The sequence below is a fragment of the Triticum aestivum genome, chromosome 7A (genome assembly GCF_018294505.1).
Source record: "Triticum aestivum cultivar Chinese Spring chromosome 7A, IWGSC CS RefSeq v2.1, whole genome shotgun sequence".
NCBI classification, from domain to species: Eukaryota; Viridiplantae; Streptophyta; class Magnoliopsida; order Poales; family Poaceae; genus Triticum; species Triticum aestivum.
The window spans coordinates 663610644-663629577 of record NC_057812.1 but is presented as its reverse complement, the minus strand read 5'-3'; the positions used below and the strand labels follow the sequence as shown (position 1 = coordinate 663629577).

Genomic DNA, 18934 nt, shown 5'->3' with positions numbered 1-18934 from the left:
ATCTCCACCAAGAGAACTTGTCTATGTATTGTCAACACTAAGGAAACATATGAAGCATCATCTCTGTCATTTTCTTCGTCCAGATCTCCATCTTCAATGGTATCCATTGTGTAATTGGTATATCAAGCATTGTAACTATTTCACAATGTTGTCTATTGTTGATTGCCATGTTTGTTTATTTAGTATAATATTTTGTTCAGATTGTATCTTATTACAATATGTGATTGGTTTGTTATGCTCTTGAGGACATTTGTTGTACGAAATATCAGTTTGCATTGCAATTTTTATTTCTTTAAAATAAGTCACTTAATTATTATTAAAAAAACACATCTATCACCGTGGTTTCGTTGCATCGTGTGCTGCTATTTATTTTTATTATGAACAAGAGTATATATTTGTTTTTTCATGTAGTTTGTTCATCCACAACATAAGGTAGAAAATGTTATCATTGGATGTTCTTGTTGAAGATTATAATACAACATGTCTTCATTTCTATTGGATGTTATTTACTTATGGAATAATATTGTATAAATTTTGAGATTTGAAAATGTCATGAATAAAAACTAATAAAATTAATTTATCTATTTATCACTCAATAAATGTATTTTGTATTTCATTGTTATTCTAGTGATTTTTTTTCAATTCACATTAACATAGTTAAATTTAAATCCCAGTATGTGAAGTAGTTTTTCGATTATAAACTCGGTACGCTTGGTAGAAGAGGCTAGAGTTGGGCCCAGGATACATGCGAGTTTTGTTAAGTTGTACTTATTCATATATTTTATCGAGGTAGCATATGATAGTTTTTTATTGCTTAATTGAGATAATAAATCACAACTTTAAAGCACAAAACAAATTTCACGCGTCTTTAAAAACATTTTATACAATCATATTATACTCAAAGAGCTTCTAGTAGGTCCGGTGCTGAAGCGTAAGCCGCTTATAGTGTACATAATAACATCGACAACTGTGCACATACATGAGATAAGAAATGCACTCCCTCCATTTCAATTTATATTACACGTATTATTTTTTGTTTAACTTTTTCAAGTTGCATCACGCATTAAGAGATTGAAACACACCAATCAAACACCTGCATAACAATTGTAACCAACAACTCCATGAGCAAATGCATGACGCTTAAACCCTTTTAACTTCTTGTTAGTTTTCCTTTTTGTTTTTGATAAAGAGAGTGTCCTCTCCGATTTCCATTATTAGCAACCATCATGTCTTATAGACCAGACTACTGCAAACGCTACTGCCAACACCTAGCTAGCCAGCATGTCACACGATGCACGCTCCTGCAGGATGATGGGAAATCTTAACTTATTATTAGTATTGTATAAATTTTCTATAATGAAAGGTAAAATATAAACCACGGTAATTTTCTATAACTTATTATTAGTATTGTATAAATTGGATGATCAATTGGATGGTTCCACATGGAAATGACCATCGATGCAACCACGGTAATTGCCCAGACGTCATGGTCTTCCAGAAAACGCTGATGACTCGATCAACTCACCTAACTAGTGACCGACTCATAGATTTCGTGTTAATTAGTTGTCGCTGTCAATAATACGTTTTCGAACGAGAAAAAGCGCACCCCTTCATGCGTGTCAGTATACATATGCCCGGTTGTCCATGTCACAGCAGCGTGTCCGCGTTACAATTCAAAGCGGTGGTGCTCGTCGGTCAGGCTCCACAATGGGCGGCCGACGACGAACTTATCTTTAAACCTTGCCGATTAAGCGGCTGATTAAGCTAAGAATAGACGGGGGAGCGGAGCGCTGTCCGAGTAAGCGGCCACTGTCGCGTAAAGCGCGAGGCAAAGCCGATCCGTCCGTCGCTCCGGGAAGAAATTAAAAAGCAGATCAAGGTTGGCCAATATCGCATTGTTTCGGGTGCTCTTGCAGCTGCGAGCATGCATGTCGGCTGCCAAATCGACCGCACGGCGAAGAAAGCCGATCAGTTCCTTGGACGGACTAGTTTGTTTTTGTACGTACTCCGGTCATTGAAGCACGATTCGAGCGCCGCCGTTCTTGAACCGTCCCTCGCCGCTCGCCCTCGACCCCCCTCGTGCGCGGCGGCGGCGCGACCAACACGAGCGGCCGAGCCTATCCCCACACCACGCGATGCGCCGAACCCACCGCCCGCGGGGCATTCGCTTCCGTGGCAGCGGCGCACGCACAGGTAGTAGTCTCGGAGGTAGCTAGGTCAGCTGAGGCGGTCCAGGGATTTCTTCGGCGCCCGTGGCAGCGGATGTGGAGAGGCGGCCGCTTTTCTTGGCTCACACCCCTCGCGCCTCTTTCCCACGGGCACAGGGGCTAAATTTCGTGTTTTGATCTTTTTCTCAAATCTATTCAAGATTTAACTTTAATTTATTTATTTTTCGATATCTGATCCTTTTGCTACCGCCAGGGACCATGACGATAGGGTATAACAGCCTATCGTCAAGGACCCTGGCGATAGGGTTGCATGCCCTACCGCCAAAAACCTCGTAAGTATTGAACACAATGCGTGCTCGTGCCTACCACCAAGCACCTTGACGGTAGGGTTGTGCAGGCTACCGCCAGCCTATTTGACCCTATCGCCATGGACTCTGGCGATAGCAAAAGGGTTAGATCTTGAATTTTTTTCAATTTAGGATCAGATTTTGAATAGGTTTCAGAAAATGATCAAAACATGAAATTTTGCCGGCACAGGGTGTAGACTACAGACGGTGGGTCATTTTCGACCAAAGGCATTTCAGCCACTGTATGGCCCACTTTTTCTTGTGAATTATCGTTCTAGTACAATCCACTGGTGTGAGTCTGGGATTTGACGGCTCGGCTATGGATAGTACTAGTACGAACCTAACCTTGATGCTCTTTTCGAAAAGAGTGGTGGGATGCTCAGCTTACCAACTGAGGGTCCAGACCATGCTCGGCTACAATACACTACTAGTATAGGTTGCTTGCTGCAGAATGAAGGAATACGTACAGCCCGCGAGCGTACTTATTATGGGCACGTTCCGAACAGTGTCGTGTACTCTTCCGTGTACTTTATTGAGCGGTTATATTGCTTGTTTAAAGAAAGATTGCCACCTACGTAGTATACTACTCCCTCCGTTCCTAAATACTTGTCTTTCTAGTCATTTCAACAAGTGACTACATACGGAGCAAAATGAGTGAATCTACACTCTAAAATATGTCTACATACATCCGTATGTAGTAGTTATTTGAAATATTTAGAAAGACAAATATTTAGAAACGGAGGGAGTACTATACAGTTGTTTGCTGACTGCCGAGACTTTTTCTGTTTTTTTAGACGAGTTTGCTTGGTGAGACTTGAGAGCGAGATCCTGAGGTGGGTGTGGCTCCGGTTTTCTCGATAAGTAGGAAACCCGAGGGCCAAAGGGTGAAAAAAGGGGCCGCCCAGCCCACCCGCAAGGCTCTGCTTCCGCCGGACTTCCCCTGCCTACTCTACCAGAGTAGGCTCTGCCTCGAGCAGCGCAGCTGCTTCCCAACGACAACGCCACGCCTCCTTCCTCCCCCCTCGCTCTCCGTTTCTCGCCCCGGATCGGGACGCAGCCTCTCGCTCCGCGCCAAACGCACCGCATCGAATTGTCCGCGGCCCCGCGCCCATGGACCGCGCCGACGGGCCGGCGCCGCCACGCTCCGGCGACCGCGCGGTGAGATCCCGACCACCCCCGCTCCTCTATGCCCCGGCCTCGGCTACCTCCCTTGCTTTTCTGCGCAAATTCTGCGGCGCTCTGCCGACTGCTCGTACCCGTGCCGCCGTTCGTTTACCATCTAGGAGTACTGATTGCTCGACTCTGCTTCCCGTTAAATTCTGCGGGTAGTTCGGTGCTCGGTTGATTTTTCGGCTGCTCCTGCTCGGGAGATGCGGGCTTTGGTTTTGAATCGAGGCTGCGCTGGGCGAATCTTTCGGTTTTGAATCGGGGATGCCTTCCTTTTCTGCTGGGGCAGGTTCAATTGCTAGTGGAGGATCGATTTGTTTCTTAGATTATTTTGCTCTTAACAAAGCGGCTTTCCTCAATTGTCAAAAACGGGCCATGTGTGCCTACCATGGTCTCCATCTCCGTCTGTCACCGTCCTCACATGAGCTCTAATTATAGCAGCAGTAGCTAGCGTCTATTATCAGGTTTCCTGACAGTTTCTGGAGAATTTGCACCACTGAAATGGCTTGCTCGATTTGTGTTCATGTAGCTACTAGTGTGATTTTGTCGGATACATTGTTCATCACAAAAATAAATGAAAAAACAGTTGTATACATTATTGCCTTGGGAATAGAGGACCATCGTTCAATTTTTAACATTGGAAATGGTATGATCATTCGGGTAGGTATTTTATTCTAAGCCATGGTCCTCGTAGACTCATGCATCATGGTGATGGTGCTGTCACACTCCTCAGATTCTTGTTTCTTATCAGTGTGTGAATCACTGAATTTAGAGTGCTAGACTATGTGGAAGAGCGCTGAAAGAGAACATCTGATGGTGCTACTCCATGTGTTTATAAGCTATAAGATGAGTGCCCTGAGCTTGATATTAAGAGTACCGGCTCAAGAATCATTACGCGTCTCTTACATCTTTGTATGCCTTGCTCTTCTTTCTACTCCATTACTTTTACAAGCTCAATTTTAATTTTGTTCTTTGCTTGACCATGTAGGTGCATGACCAGGATGACACTGCCCAAGGTGCACAGGGGAACAATTCGCGAAGGCCAAACCTTTCTTTGCAAATACCAACCAGGACCTTGGATAACCATATACCTAGTTCAACGAGGATTAATATATCCGCCAGCCCCAGTTCGACAAGAGCTGGACTGCCGCCAAGGCCTAACTCAGCTAGACCAAAATCATCTATCAAGCAGCAGAGTTTCAGGTTAAGGAATTCAACACAGGAAGGTGACCGGACAATCCTTCTACTTCCTGGGACGGCGTCGGAAGGGTCGCAAGATAATCCAACTCAACCAGGATCTTTCTCTTTTAGAAAGGTCATTAACTCATTATCGGCAAAACGTACCTATTCTTTGCCAGTCACACCTGTTGGAACCTCTGATAAAGCTTCTTCTCCGGGAATTCAGATAGTCGACCACCCAACTACATCCGTAAGTACATTCATATTTTCTGCTGTATCCAGATAAATGCAAGATTATATACCTTTTACACGGGCCAGTTGCAAATGGGGCCTTGCACTGTCTTAAGCAATTGCAGTTTTGCAAAGGTCCTATTTTTTTAACAGTATGTTTTATGATGTTGTCAGAAACAAGAAGTTCAAGCACAAATTAGGCGATCACTTTCAGTACCAGGAAATCGCAAAAACAGGAGTTTGAGGAGAGCAGATTCATTGGGTGTCATCCGTGTGATTCCAGCAACTCCGCGACCTGTTCCAGCTGATACAGTTGCACCGACTGATGTCATTGAAGAAACAGTTGACGGTATCTACTCTCTTTAAACCTTTACCCTGATATTTTATTAGACCAAACCATTTCCTTCCAGAAGCAGCATTTGTTCATTCCAGTCGTCCTGTCAGGTCCTGAAGATGGAGGTGAAGATATTCCTGAAGAAGAGGCAGTCTGCAGAATTTGTTTTGTTGAACTCAACGAAGGCGGAGAAACACTTAAAATGGAGTGCAGCTGCAAAGGAGAGCTTGCCCTCGCGCACCAAGATTGTGCTGTCAAATGGTTTAGCATCAAGGGTAACAAGATATGTGATGTCTGCAGACAAGAAGTTAAGAATCTGCCGGTGACTCTGTTGAGAATTCCGACTCAAACCGTTACCAGGCGACTAGCAAATGGTGCTCAACAAAGAGCTGCTCAACAGTACAGGTAAGAATGCTTCAGAGAATAGTTTGGTTAGCAAATACGAAGTATTTTTAGGTTCAGTGCTATCTGGATTGATAGGTAGGAATGCCGCCATTTTCTCCTGGTTATGTGCACTTTCTGAAACAGAGAAGAGAAAACTAATTTCAAATGTATTTTCCAGTAATTTTTGTGATTGATCTACTCTTAGAAGTTAGAAAACAGCAATATACTCCCTCTGTTCCTAAATATTTGTCTTTCTAAAAATTTCAACAAGTGACTATATACGGAGCAAAATGAGTGAATCTACATTCTAAAATATGTCTATATACATCCGTATGTGGTAGTCCATTTGAAATCTCTAAAAGGACAAATATTTAGGAACAGAGGGAGTAATAAATATTGATTGATGAGTTTGCATGTTTGGCAAAATCTGATACTTCCAATTTCGTGCAGATTTTGGCAGGACATTCCAATTTTAGTGATGGTTAGCATGCTTGCTTACTTCTGTTTCTTGGAACAACTTCTGGTATGTGTTTGTTGCTTGTTTCTTTACCAGTTCACTTGAATGTAATTCAACCTTTTTTCCATTTCTGTGAAAGCCATCTAAATTGCATCTACTCTTTCACTGGAACAGGTCACTGATTTGCAGTCACGTGCACTGGCAATTTCATTGCCTTTCTCATGTGTGTTGGGCCTCCTTTCTTCCATGATAGCATCTACTATGGGTAAGTAAGCATACTCTATTCTTTGGGCCATTTTTGCTACTGTCAGAGGCATTTCCAGCATGACGAACACTAGATATTTTATTGAGAATTTGAGATAGTAAACAGGCTTTTCAGTGTTGTCTATGCAGTGAAAGACCAAAATTCTAGTGTTCCACTACTGCGCCTTCCGATTTCTAACTCAAATTAGTGTTGAGTTTGCTGAAAATTTTGAGTAAATCATAAGTTTATAATGTATAACAAGTGTCAATGGTGGCACATTCGATTCCAGTAGTGCTGCAGTTGAACTGTTGCGCCAATTTGCTGTGGGTTATTTATCTGTTATAGGTAGTGGACTTCTTGTCAACATTATAATCCGAATCTTCTTTGCTCCTGCAGTGACCAAGAGCTACCTATGGGCCTATGCATCCTTCCAGTTTGCTATCGTGATCCTGTTTGCTCATATCTTTTACAACGTGGTATGAAGCTTCTTCCCATAATTACATCCGATGCAGATACAACGCCTTTACAGCACCTCTTAATGTTATCGCCAAACTTGCAGCTAAGAGTGAATGCAGTCCTTGCGGTCCTACTGTCATCATTCACCGGGTTCGGGATTGCTATCAGTACAAACTCACTGCTAGTAGAGTGCATGAGGTGGAGATCCAGGAGGAGGAGCCAACGGTTAGCCCAGGCGCACCCTCAGCCTGCGAACGAAGGTCAGCATCCAGGATCCGGGAGTAACGCCATGAGCGAGAACAGCGGTGATAGGCAGCAACAAGGGCAGCCTCCACAATCTGGCGTTCACATCGTCTGATCATTCAGGTTTGTTACCAACAAAATGTTAGAGATTCACTTTGTCGCTTCTCTTTTTCTCTAGTGAGAACATTAACTGATATTTATACCCGTGCTTACCACCGCTCTTGCTGACGGCTTTCTGCAGATCGAGACGAGCAGTGATCCAAATGTGTGAATAGCTAGCTTTGATCTGCGCAGTAGTCATAGCTTGTCGGACTTCAGAACCATAATGGTGGCAAGAATAGATACACGGGAGAAGATCTTCCTGGCCTTTGCATCGGAGGAGGCAACATGCCGCCTGAGTTTGGCCATGGGTATAGTTAGTCTAGCAGTTTGTGACATAAAATACCGGGTTTCTTGAGGGTAAGCATTATACAAAATCACACCAGAAAAGCAGAGTGCAGCGATGGCTGTTGTGTTTTAGTGGCCACACAGGAATATAGGCAAATGAGACGTAGTATGCGAGAGCTCCTTAGCTTTGCTTGTGAGAAGCTTTTACGAATTATAATTGTCTCTTTTTTATGAATTATATTTGTCAAGAGTGATTTTTTAGTGGGTGTGACACAATTTGTCTGAATTCACAACTATATACGTATATGATTGTGTATCTCGAGAGAATGAGTAAATAGCATAAAACTACCACTTTTCGTGCTAGGGTTCCAAAAAACATCACTTTTTTGTTTGTGACTGATACCTATCACTTTTCTCGTTGGCTGTCTCAAAAAACCCAAATTGCCCGTTGCTAGCGTTTTAAACCGTTTTTTGAAGGCCCGGGCCCGCCTGTCAGGCCACGTTAGCGCCGCGCGTGACGGCGAGGCCGTTAACGGCCGTTACTCGGACCGCACCTGCTTTTGCGCTCATTAAGTCGTCTCCCTCCCTCTCACTCTGCTCCGCTGCCCGCACTCATCTTTGCTCTCACTCTCACTCTCCTCTCCTCTCTGCTCTTCGACGCCGGCGGTGACTTGCGCTGCTGAAGCTCCACTGCCGCCATGCCTTCCTGGAATGACGGGGATACGAGCTTAGAGGATGAGTGCGACATCACAAGCATGGACATGGCTCTTTGGGTAAGTTTTTCGATCTGCCGAGCTAGGGTTAATCTAGGAGCTAGATTAGGTTAGGGTTCATCTTGGTGAGCTAGGGTAAGCTTTGGTTACTGTTATTTAGTAGGCAGGGTTATGGTTGCTGTTTGAGCTAGGTTTATGTATGCTTCAAAACTAGGGTTAGGGTTAGGGTTCTTCCTGGATTGGGGAATTGATTTTCGATCTATGTCTGGTTCTGTAAGCTAGCTAAGGTGATTTTGTTGATGTGTTCATGCAGGAGACTCCTGACACCACCGTGGAGCCTCTTTTCTGTGGCCAGATGGAGCTTTTTGAACCCACCTGCATGATGCACCACATGAGGCCAATTAAGTGTGTGGCATTTGAAGGAACCTTAACTGGAAGGCGTTTCTATGGTTGTCCAGTGCAGCAGGTATAGTACCTTAATTGGAATCATTTTCATCTGAACCCACACATGTATTTACTATGATGACAAGTTGCTGTTCTGAACCCACACAATATTAAGGTATTGAGGGATATGGTACTATCAAATATGCTTTTGTATAGGAAGCATATATCTGTGAATGAACTTGTACAAGCAGGTTGGGTTTCAGTTATAGTTTGAGTTATATTAAACAACATATTCAGCTTACTTAAGCATCACCTTCAGTTTCTTAGTCTGATATGATTTGTTGTTATGAAATTGAGTGCACTTAGTGATGTATATTACAATTTTCAAATGCAGAGTGAAGGTGTTAACTGTGGTGTTACTGAGTGGGTTGACCAGCCCTGGCCTACAATTCTTCAGAATTGCTTGTCAAGGTTGTGGGACATGTTCCATGAACATAATTGTGGCAGGGTAGTTGATAAGCAGAAGTATGAGAAGCATTTGGCCAAGCTTAAGACTGAAAATGACAAGCTGTGCATTGAGTACACAAAGCTTGTCGAAGATGTATCCAAGATGTTTGATTGGCAGGATGGTAGGGTAGACCACATGGTTTACCAGAAGGCAGTTGAGGAGGAAGACCTTGAGAAGAAGAAGAAAGAGGTAGAAGAGAGTGCTAGGTTGGAGGTTCAGATGGAGAGGCTCAAACTTGCCAAGGAACATAGGTGCATTTTACAGAGTCAAGCTGACATTATCAAGAACACCAGGAAGGCAATGAAGGAGGTTCAACAGGAGAGAGATTTGCTTAAGATTGAGAAGGCCAAGCTTGAGCATGTGGTGAATGAGCCGCGGAAAGATGGTCATGCAAGCAAGGAGAAACTTGAGAAAATCAAGGTCATCCTTGATTCATGAAGTGTGTTCTGCAGTTGGTGAAGTACATCTAAGGCCTTTATAAGTATGTGCCTAACAATCTGATGTGAAGATATGGGGTGTACATTTTGGGGAATGTGAAGCTAATCTAGTCTATGTCTATGCCAATGTTAAGAACTGTAGTGTATGCTACTAGAACCTTTAATGCTAAGTTATGAACTATGTTGTAATGAATGTTCTGCCTGTATTTGAACCTCTTATGCTATGTTATGGAGTCAGTGATAAGCACAGCTGGACTATGATATGTGTTTTTTTATCTTTATAAGATAGTTGAAGTGTGTTTATTAGTGCTTTGTACCTGGACTTTGTGGCCCAGTTATGTTTGCAAACCTAGGCCTACTAACTCTAGATGCCTCTCCACTGCTCATAAATAGCCTCCTCCACCCACCCTCCTCCCTGTCCAGAACCCAGCCGCCACACCCCACCTCTAGAAACCCTAGATGGATCCAGAGCTTGGGGAGGTGACAGATGAGGAAGAGGAGGCAGTGCAGGCAGTGGACGTGAGGAGGCAAAGGGCTCACTGTGCGGTGCCCATGCCATCAGATTGGGAGCTGGAGTTCAAGAGGAGGCTGGCAGAGAAGATCTTGGAGAAGTGCAACCCAAATGAGTTCTCAGTTCTTGTCCCTGGCGGCAGGCGCAAGAGCTCAGGGAAGATCATCAAGTGGGCTAGGGCACAAGCAGTACTCGATCCTCACCCTTCTACCAGAGCAAAGTGGCACCGTTTCTTCGATCGTTACGATTGAGAGTTGTTGCTAGTAGTTATTTTAAGTATGAATGAGAGTCTGAGCTATGTATCCATTCCATTTCTGTACAACTCTTTGTATGAAAGAATGTTTGGATGGTGGAATCTATGAATATTTGAATAAAATGAATCAATGTTTGCATGAGTGTTGTCTGAATCTATCAATCTTTGCATCAGTATTTTGGGATTCTATCAATCTATCAACCTCACCAAGCTGCCAAACCAGAAGTCACAAACACTCAGGTTTCATAATGCAACCACTTAGGTTTCAGCAAGCAAATACATAGGTTTCATAATGCAAACACTCAGGTTTCAGGAAGCAAATACATAGGTTTCATAATGCAAAAACTCAAGTTTCAGCAAGCAAATACATAGGTTTAAGAATGCAAACACTTAGGTTTCAACACTCATACAACAAGACAGCTTTCTCAAATGTTGGAATCTTTAGTAGTTACCACTAGCAGTGAAATATGCCTTCCACTTTCTAGTTGGCTTCCTAACCCTCTTGGACCCAATCTCCATCTCAGAGTTGCCAGCTTGCCTTGGAGCATTGAAAACTGTGTACCCTCCTCCTCTGCTAGCTGTTGATGCTCTGGTGTTCTTTGCTGGAGAGGCAATGGATGACCTTGTGTTCTTGCCTGGTGAAGATGTGCTAGGAGCCCTTGTCTTCTTGGTTGCTTTGGTCTTCTTGGTAGGTGCTGATGTGGCAGGTGCTGGAGTAGCAGAAGCAGCAGCCTTGTTCCTCTTTGCTGGTCCTGGAGTAGCCGTGGATGTTGCAGGCCTCTTCCTAGCTATGGCTGGTGCTGTTGGTGCTGATGGTGGTGGTGGGGGTGGTGGTGGGGGTGCAACCTGATACGTCTCCAACGTATCTATAATTTTTGATTGCTCCATGCTATATTATCTTCTGTTTTGGATGTTTATGGGCTTTATTATGCACTTTTATATTATTTTTGGGACTAACCTATTAACCCAGAGCCCAGTGCCAGTTTCTATTTTTTCCTTGTTTTAGTGTATCGCAGAAAAGGAAAATCAAACAGAGTCCAATTGACCTGAAACTTCACAGAACTTATTTTTGGAAGGAAAGCAACCCGGGAGACTTGGAGTCCACGTCAAGGAAGCTTCAAGGAAGCCACGAGGTAGGGGGGCGCGCCCACCCCCCTGGGCGTGCCCTCCACCCTTGTGGGCCCCTCATGGCTCCCCTGACGTACTTATTCCGCCTATATATCTCCATATACCCTAAAACGATCAGAGAGCACAATAGATCGGGAGTTCCGCTGCCAGAAGCTTCTGTAGCCACCGAAAGCCAATCTAGACCCGTTCCGGCACCCTGCTAGAGGGGGAATCCCTCTCCGGTGGCTATCTTCATCATCCCGGTGCTCTCCATGACGAGGAGGGAGTAGTTCTCCCTCGGGGTTGAGGGTATGTACCAGTAGCTATGTGTTTGATCTCTCTCTCTCTCTCTCTCGTGTTCTTGAGGTGGTACGATCTTGATGTATCGCGAGCTTTGCTATTATAGTTGGATCTTATGATGTTTTCTCCCTCCTCTACTCTCTTGTAATGGATTGAGTTTCCCCTTTGAAGTTATCTTATCGGATTGAGTCTTTAAAGATTTGAGAACACTTGATGTATGTCTTGCCGTGCATATCTGTGGTGACAATGGGATATCACGTGATTCACTTGATGTATGTTTTGGTGATCAACTTGCGGGTTCCGCCCATGAACCTATGCATAGGGGTTGGCACACGTTTTCGTCGTGATTCTCCGGTAGAAACTTTGGGGCACTCTTTGAGGTTCTATGTGTTGGTTGAAAATATGAATCTGAGATTGTGTGATGCATATCGTATAATCATACCCACGGATACTTGAGGTGACATTGGAGTATCTAGGTGACATTATGGTTTTGGTTGATTTGTGTCTTAAGGTGTTATTCTAGTACGAACTCTAGGGCTGTTTGTGACACTTATAACAATAGCCCAACGGATTGATTGGAAAGAATAACTTTGAGGTGGTTTCGTACCCTACCATAATCTCTTCGTTTGTTCTCCGCTATTAGTGACCATGAAGTGACTCTTTGTTGCATGTTGAGGGATAGTTAGATGATCCAATTATGTTATTATTGTTGACGGAACTTGCACTAGTGAAAGTATGAACCCTAGGCCTTGTTTCAATGCATTGCAATACCATTTATGCTCACTTTTATCATTAGTTACCTTGCTTTTTTTATATTTTCAGATTACAAATACCCATATCTACTATCCATATACCACTTGTATCACCATCTCTTCGCCGAACTAGTGCACTTATACAATTTACCATTGTATTGGGTGTGTTGGGGACACAAGAGACTCTTTGTTATTTGGTTGCATGGTTGCTTGAGAGAGACCATCTTCATCCTACGCCTCCTACGGATTGATAAACCTTAGGTCATCCACTTGAGGGAAATTTTCTACTGTCCTACAAACCTCTGCACTTGGAGGCCCAACAACGTCTACAAGAAGAAGGTTGTGTAGTAGACATCAAGCTCTTTTTTGGCGCCGTTGCCGGGGAGGTTAGCGTTTGAAGGTATATCTTTAGATCTTGCAATTGAATCTTTTTGTTTCTTATTTTATCACTAGTCTAGTTTATAAAAGAAAATTACAAAAAATGGAATTAAGTTTGCCTCATACATTTCATCTTTTTAATATCTTTCGTGAGTATGATGGAAAGGAAAATTGTGCCAAAGTGTTAGAAGAAGAATGCATTAAAATGTTTGGCATTAAATCTTTGAATGATGAGCATGATTGCAATGTTGTTAGTGTGAACTCCTTGAATATTCATGGTACTAATGATGATTGCACTAGTTATGATGAAAATGTCTCCTATAAACATGTCAATTTTTGCGGAGTGCATTGGGTTTGTAAGTACACGCCAAATAGGGAAGATAGATATTGCATGAGGCATAAGTACTTAGAAACTAAATTGTTGCAAGAAAGGCTAGATAGTTGTGCTGGAAATTTAAATTTTCTTGGCCGTACTTGTGGACTTTGCAATGAAAGTGGTCATTTAGCTATCCGATGCAAATTGTTTCATGATCTAATCGTGTCCAAAAATTGTGATGAGTTGATTTCCCTTGCACATTATAATGAACTTAGCTTGCTTATGGGTTGTGAAGAAATGAAACACATAACTAAGCATCTTCCAGAATTTGCCCGTTATAAACTTCTTGGTTTTGATCTAGAGGAAATTTATATGTATTGTGCGGTGAATTGCATTGAAAATCCTTATATTGCCAATTACATAAAGAAAAGAAAGCAAATAGAAGATGGAGAGAACACTAATGAAAGGGAAGAGACTTCCCAATATCCTCCTATTATTTCTTATGATGAATCAGGTAACGAGGAGGAGCCTTCTATTCAACCAATCTCATTAATAAGGAGCTCCAAAAAGAGGATTGAACCCACACATGATGTGGTGAAGAAGAAGAAAAGAAAAAGGAAGAGAGGTAAAAAGATATCTCACCCAAACAATGTTGCTCCTATTACTATTGTGCCTCATGAAAATATAATTGTGGAAGATAATGATACTTATTATGATCTTGAAAATCTTTTTGGCACTTGCTTGGAAGAATATGATAATTTCTATACTATTGGTGCTATCCATACTATTAATGATGAGAGTGATTATGCTTATGATATGAAAAGGCCCAAGCTTGGGGATGCTATGCTTGATGAAGATGATGTTTTTGATAATATATTTGCTGCAATTAATGTTTGTCCCAAGCTTGGGATGCTATGTTTAATAATGATGATATTTTTAGCCTCCCAAATTTTGATATGCAAAGTTGTTATGATGATAGCATGCCTCCTACTTATGATGATCATTATGATGATACTTATGCTATAAAAAGTAGTGATTATATTTATAAAACTTGTCATGATTATGGTTACCCCTTTTCTGAACATTACTCTTTTAATGTGGAAACAATTTATAGTATTCGAGTTTCTTATGATACTCCCACTTTTCCGAATGAGAAGAACTTTGCTTATGTGGAGAGTAATAAAATTTCTACGCTTGTAGATCATGAAAAGAATGCTTTAGGTGCTAGTTATATTGTTTAATTCATTCATGATGCTACTGAAAATTATTATGAGGGAGGAACTTATGCTTGTAGGAATTGCAATAATATCAAGTTTCCTCTCTATGTGCTTAAAGTTTTGAAGTTATGCTTGTTTTACCTTCCTATGCAAGTTGATTCTTGTTCCCACAAGTTGTTTGCTCACAAAATCCCTATGCATAGGAAATGGGTTAGACTTAAATGTGCTATTCATATTCTTCATGATGCTCTCTTTATGTTACAATTCTTATCTTTTATGTGAGCATCATTGAAATCATCATGCCTCGCTAGGGGCGTTAAACGATAACGCTTGTTGGGAGGCAACCCAACTTTATTTCGTTCCTTATTTTTTGTTCCTGTTTAGTAATAAATAATTCATCTAGACTCTGTTTATATGTGGGTTTATGCTTTTAATTAGTGTTTGTGCCAAGTAGAACCTTTGGGAAGACTTGGGGAAAGTCTTTGCGATCATGCTGTAAAAAACAGAAACTTTAGCGCTCACGAGAATTGCTGCCATTTTTATTTGGATAGTGATATTTAGTTAATTCTTTTTCAGATGATTAATAGATAAATTCCTCACGTCCAGCAATTTATTTGAGAATTTTATGAGTTCCAGAAGTATACGTTTGATCCAGATTACTATAGACTATTCTGTTTTTGACAGATTCTGTTCTCGTTGTGTTGTTTGCTTATTTTGATGAATCTATGAGTAGTATCGGAAGGTACGAACCATAGATAAGTTGGAATACGGTAGATATTACACCAATATGAATTTAAAATGAGTTCACAACAGTACCTAAGTGATGATTTATTTGAGCTTACGAGTTTTCTGTTAAGTTTTGTGTTGTGAAGTTTTCAAGCTTTGGGTAAAGATTCGATGGATTATGGAACAAGGAGTGGAAAGAGCCTAAGCTTGGGGATTCCCAAGGCACCCCGAGGTAATATTAAAGGACAACCAAAAGCATAAGCTTGGGGATGCCCCGGAAGGCATCCCCTCTTTCGTCTTCGTTCATCGGTAACTTTACTTGGAGCTATATTTTTATTTACCATATGATATGTGTTTTGCTTGGAGCATCATTTTATTTTATTTAGTTTTTCTTGATGTTGGAATAAAATACCAAAATCTGAAATTCTTTAATGTTAGAGAGTCTTCACATAGTTGCATAATTATTCGACTACTCATTGGTCTTCACTTATATCTTTCGGAGTAGTTTGTCATTTGCTCTAGTGCTTTACTTATATCTTTTCAGAGCACGGTGGTGGATTTGTTTTATAGAAACTATTGATCTCTCATGCTTCACTTAGATTATTTTGAGAGTCTTAAATAGCATGGTAATTTGCTTAAATAATCCTAATATGCTAGGCATCCAAGAATAGTAAAAACTTTCTTATGAGTGTTTTGAATACTAAGAGAAGTTTGATGCTTGATGATTGTTTTGAGATATGGAGGTAATAATATCAAAGTCGTGCTAGTTGAGTAGTTGTGAATTTCAGAAGTGCTTGTGTTGAAGTTTGCAATTCCCGTAGCATACACGTATGGTAAATGTTATGTAACAAATTTGAAACATGAGGTGTTCTTTGATTGTCTTCCTTATGAGTGGCAGTCGGGGACGAGCGATGGTCTTTTCTTACCAATCTATCCCCCTAGGAGCATGCGCGTAGTGCTTGGTTTTTGATGACTTGTAGATTTTTGCCATAAGTATGTGAGTTCTTTATGACTAATGTTGAGTCCATGGATTATACGCACTCTCACCCTTCCATCATTGCTAGCCTCTTCGGTACCGTGCATTGCCCTTTCTCACATTGAGAGTTGGTGCAAACTTCGCCGGTGCATCCAAACCCCGTGATATGATACGCTCTTTCACACATAAACCTCCTTATATCTTCCTCAAAACAGCCACCATACCTACCTATTATGGCATTTCCATAGCCATTCCGAGATATATTGCCATGCAACTTTCCACCGTTCCATTTATTATGACACGCATCATCATTGTCATATTGCTTTGCATGATCATGTAGTTGACATCGTATTTGTGGCAAAGCCACTGTTCATAATTTTTCATACATGTCACACTTGATTCATCGCAATCCCGGTACACCGCCGGAGGCATTCATATAGAGTCATATCTTGTTCTAAGTATCGAGTTGTAATTCTTGAGGTGTAAGTAAATAGAAGTGTGATGATCATCATTCATAGAGCATTGTCCCAAAAAAGGGGCCAAAAAAAGAAAAAGGAAATGCCAAATAAAAAAATAAAAGGGACAATGCTACTATCCTTTTTCCACACTTGTGCTTCAAAGTAGCACCATGATCTTTATGATAGAGAGTCTCTTGTTTTGTCACTTTCATATACTAGTGGGAATTTTTCATTATAGAACTTGGCTTGTATATTCCAACAATGGGCCTCCTCAAGTTCCCTAGGTCTTCGTGAGCAAGCAAGTTGGCTGCACACCCATTTAGTTTCTTTTGTTGAGCTTTCATACATTTATAGCTCTAGTGCATCCGTTGCATGGCAATCCCTACTCCTTGCATTAACATCAATCGATGGGCATCTCCATAGCTCATTGATTAGCCTCGTTGATGTGAGACTTTCTCCTTTTTGTCTTCTCCACATAACCCCCATCATCATATTCTATTCCACCCATAGTGCTATATCCATGGCTCGCGCTCATGTATTGCATGAAGGTTTATAAAGTTTGAGATTACTAAAGTATGAAACAATTGCTTGGCTTGTCATCGGGGTTGTGCATGATGAGAGCATTCTTGTGTGACGAAAATGGAGCATGACTAAACCATATGCTTTTGCAGGGATGAACTTTCTTTGGCCATGTTATTTTGAGAAGACATGATTGCTTAGTTAGTATGCTTGAAGTATTATTATTTCTATGTCAATATGAACTTTTATCTTGAATCTTTCGGATCTGAATATTCATACCACAATTAAGAAGAATTACATTGAAATTATGCCAAGTAGCACTCCGCATCAAAAAATTTGTTTTTTATCATTTACCTACTCGAGGACGAGCAGGAATTAAGCTTGGGAATGCTGATACGTCTCCAACGTATCTATAATTTTTGATTGCTCCATGCTATATTATCTTCTGTTTTGGATGTTATGGGCTTTATTATACTCTTTTATATTATTTTTGGGACTAACCTATTAACCCAGAGCCTAGTGACAGTTTCTGTTTTTTCCTTGTTTTAGAGTATCGCAGAAAAGGAAAATCAAACGGAGTCCAATTGACCTGAAACTTCACGGAACTTATTTTTTGGAAGGAAATCAACCCGGGAGACTTGGAGTCCACGTCAAGGAAGCTTCGAGGAAGCCACGAGGTAGGGGGGGCGCGCCCACCCACTACAAAAAAATACACTTTCGTGATGATACGTGTTTGTCAAAGTAGGTCGCGTTTTTTGTCATGCATGTACATCCATCACAAATTTATGACAGAATCAAGATAGTCATACCTGTGCTGTCGTAGAAGTGTTCCATGACATTACCAAAATTATCATCACAGAAGTGTACACTTCCATGATGATAAATCACGCATCACAGAAGTGCTTTCGTCAAGGGTGATCGACACGTGGCATCCACCGTAACGGAATGCCGTTAAGCTATCGGGTCTGGTTTTGGATCCGATAACCCGTTAACAGCCCCGACCAACGGGAAATTTCCATGTGTAAAATTCTTATTGGCCGGAGGAAACACGTGTCAGCTCGTCAGTGGGTCAGATAGGCTCCTATGATATGTCGACACGTGCCATGGCCCACCACTGGCCCATTTAGCTTACAAAGCCGGCCGTTTGACTTGGTCAAAAGTTAATGGGGTGGCCCATGAAAAGCCTGTTAACGGTCTCTTCGCAAATAGCCCATTTTACGACTCATTAACTCACGGCCTGTTAGGCCCTAAAGGAAATCGGCCCAACAACGTCATGTGGGCCGTCGAATATAACACCAGCCCATTGCACTTTCGGCCCATGTATGGCCCACGACGTCTTTCGGGCCATATGAGGTGAGGGAGTCCTGGATTAGGGGGTGTTTGGGTAGCCGGACTATACCTTCAGCCGGACTCCAGGACTATGAAGATACAAGATTGAAGACTTCGTCCCGTGTCCAGATGGGACTTTCCTTGGCGTGGAAGGCAAGCTTGGCGATGCGGATATTCAAGATCTCCTACCATTGTAACCGACTTTGTGTAACCCTAACCCTCTCTGGTGTCTATATAAACCGGAGGGTTTTAGTCCGTAGGACAACTTCATCATACAACAATCATACCATAGGCTAGCTTCTAGAGTTTAGCCTCCTTGATCTCGTGGTAGATCTACTCTTGTACTACCCATATCATCAATATTAATCAAGCAGGACGTAGGGTTTTACCTCCATCAAGAGGGCCCGAACCTGGGTAAAACATCGTGTTCCTTGCCTCCTGTTACCATCCGGC

The 18934-nt window shown here is 41.9% G+C and overlaps 2 protein-coding genes across 2 annotated transcripts; both read left to right on the top strand.

Annotated features, from left to right (window-relative positions):
• The first annotated feature begins 3390 nt into the window (after positions 1–3390).
• On the top strand, positions 3391–7868 carry LOC123149080 (uncharacterized). Its single transcript, XM_044568611.1, has 9 exons — positions 3391–3673; positions 4671–5111; positions 5267–5441; positions 5537–5831; positions 6261–6333; positions 6442–6532; positions 6908–6987; positions 7071–7333; positions 7452–7868. Exons 1-8 carry the CDS (start codon positions 3626–3628, stop codon positions 7323–7325), a joined length of 1458 nt encoding a protein of 485 aa, XP_044424546.1. The 5' UTR covers positions 3391–3625; the 3' UTR covers positions 7326–7333; positions 7452–7868.
• A 273-nt stretch (positions 7869–8141) lies between these two features.
• LOC123149081 (uncharacterized) lies at positions 8142–9834 on the top strand. The gene is made up of 3 exons (XM_044568613.1): positions 8142–8370; positions 8624–8776; positions 9089–9834. Exons 1-3 carry the CDS (start codon positions 8296–8298, stop codon positions 9638–9640), a joined length of 780 nt encoding a protein of 259 aa, XP_044424548.1. The 5' UTR covers positions 8142–8295; the 3' UTR covers positions 9641–9834.
• The last annotated feature ends 9100 nt before the right edge of the window (positions 9835–18934 follow it).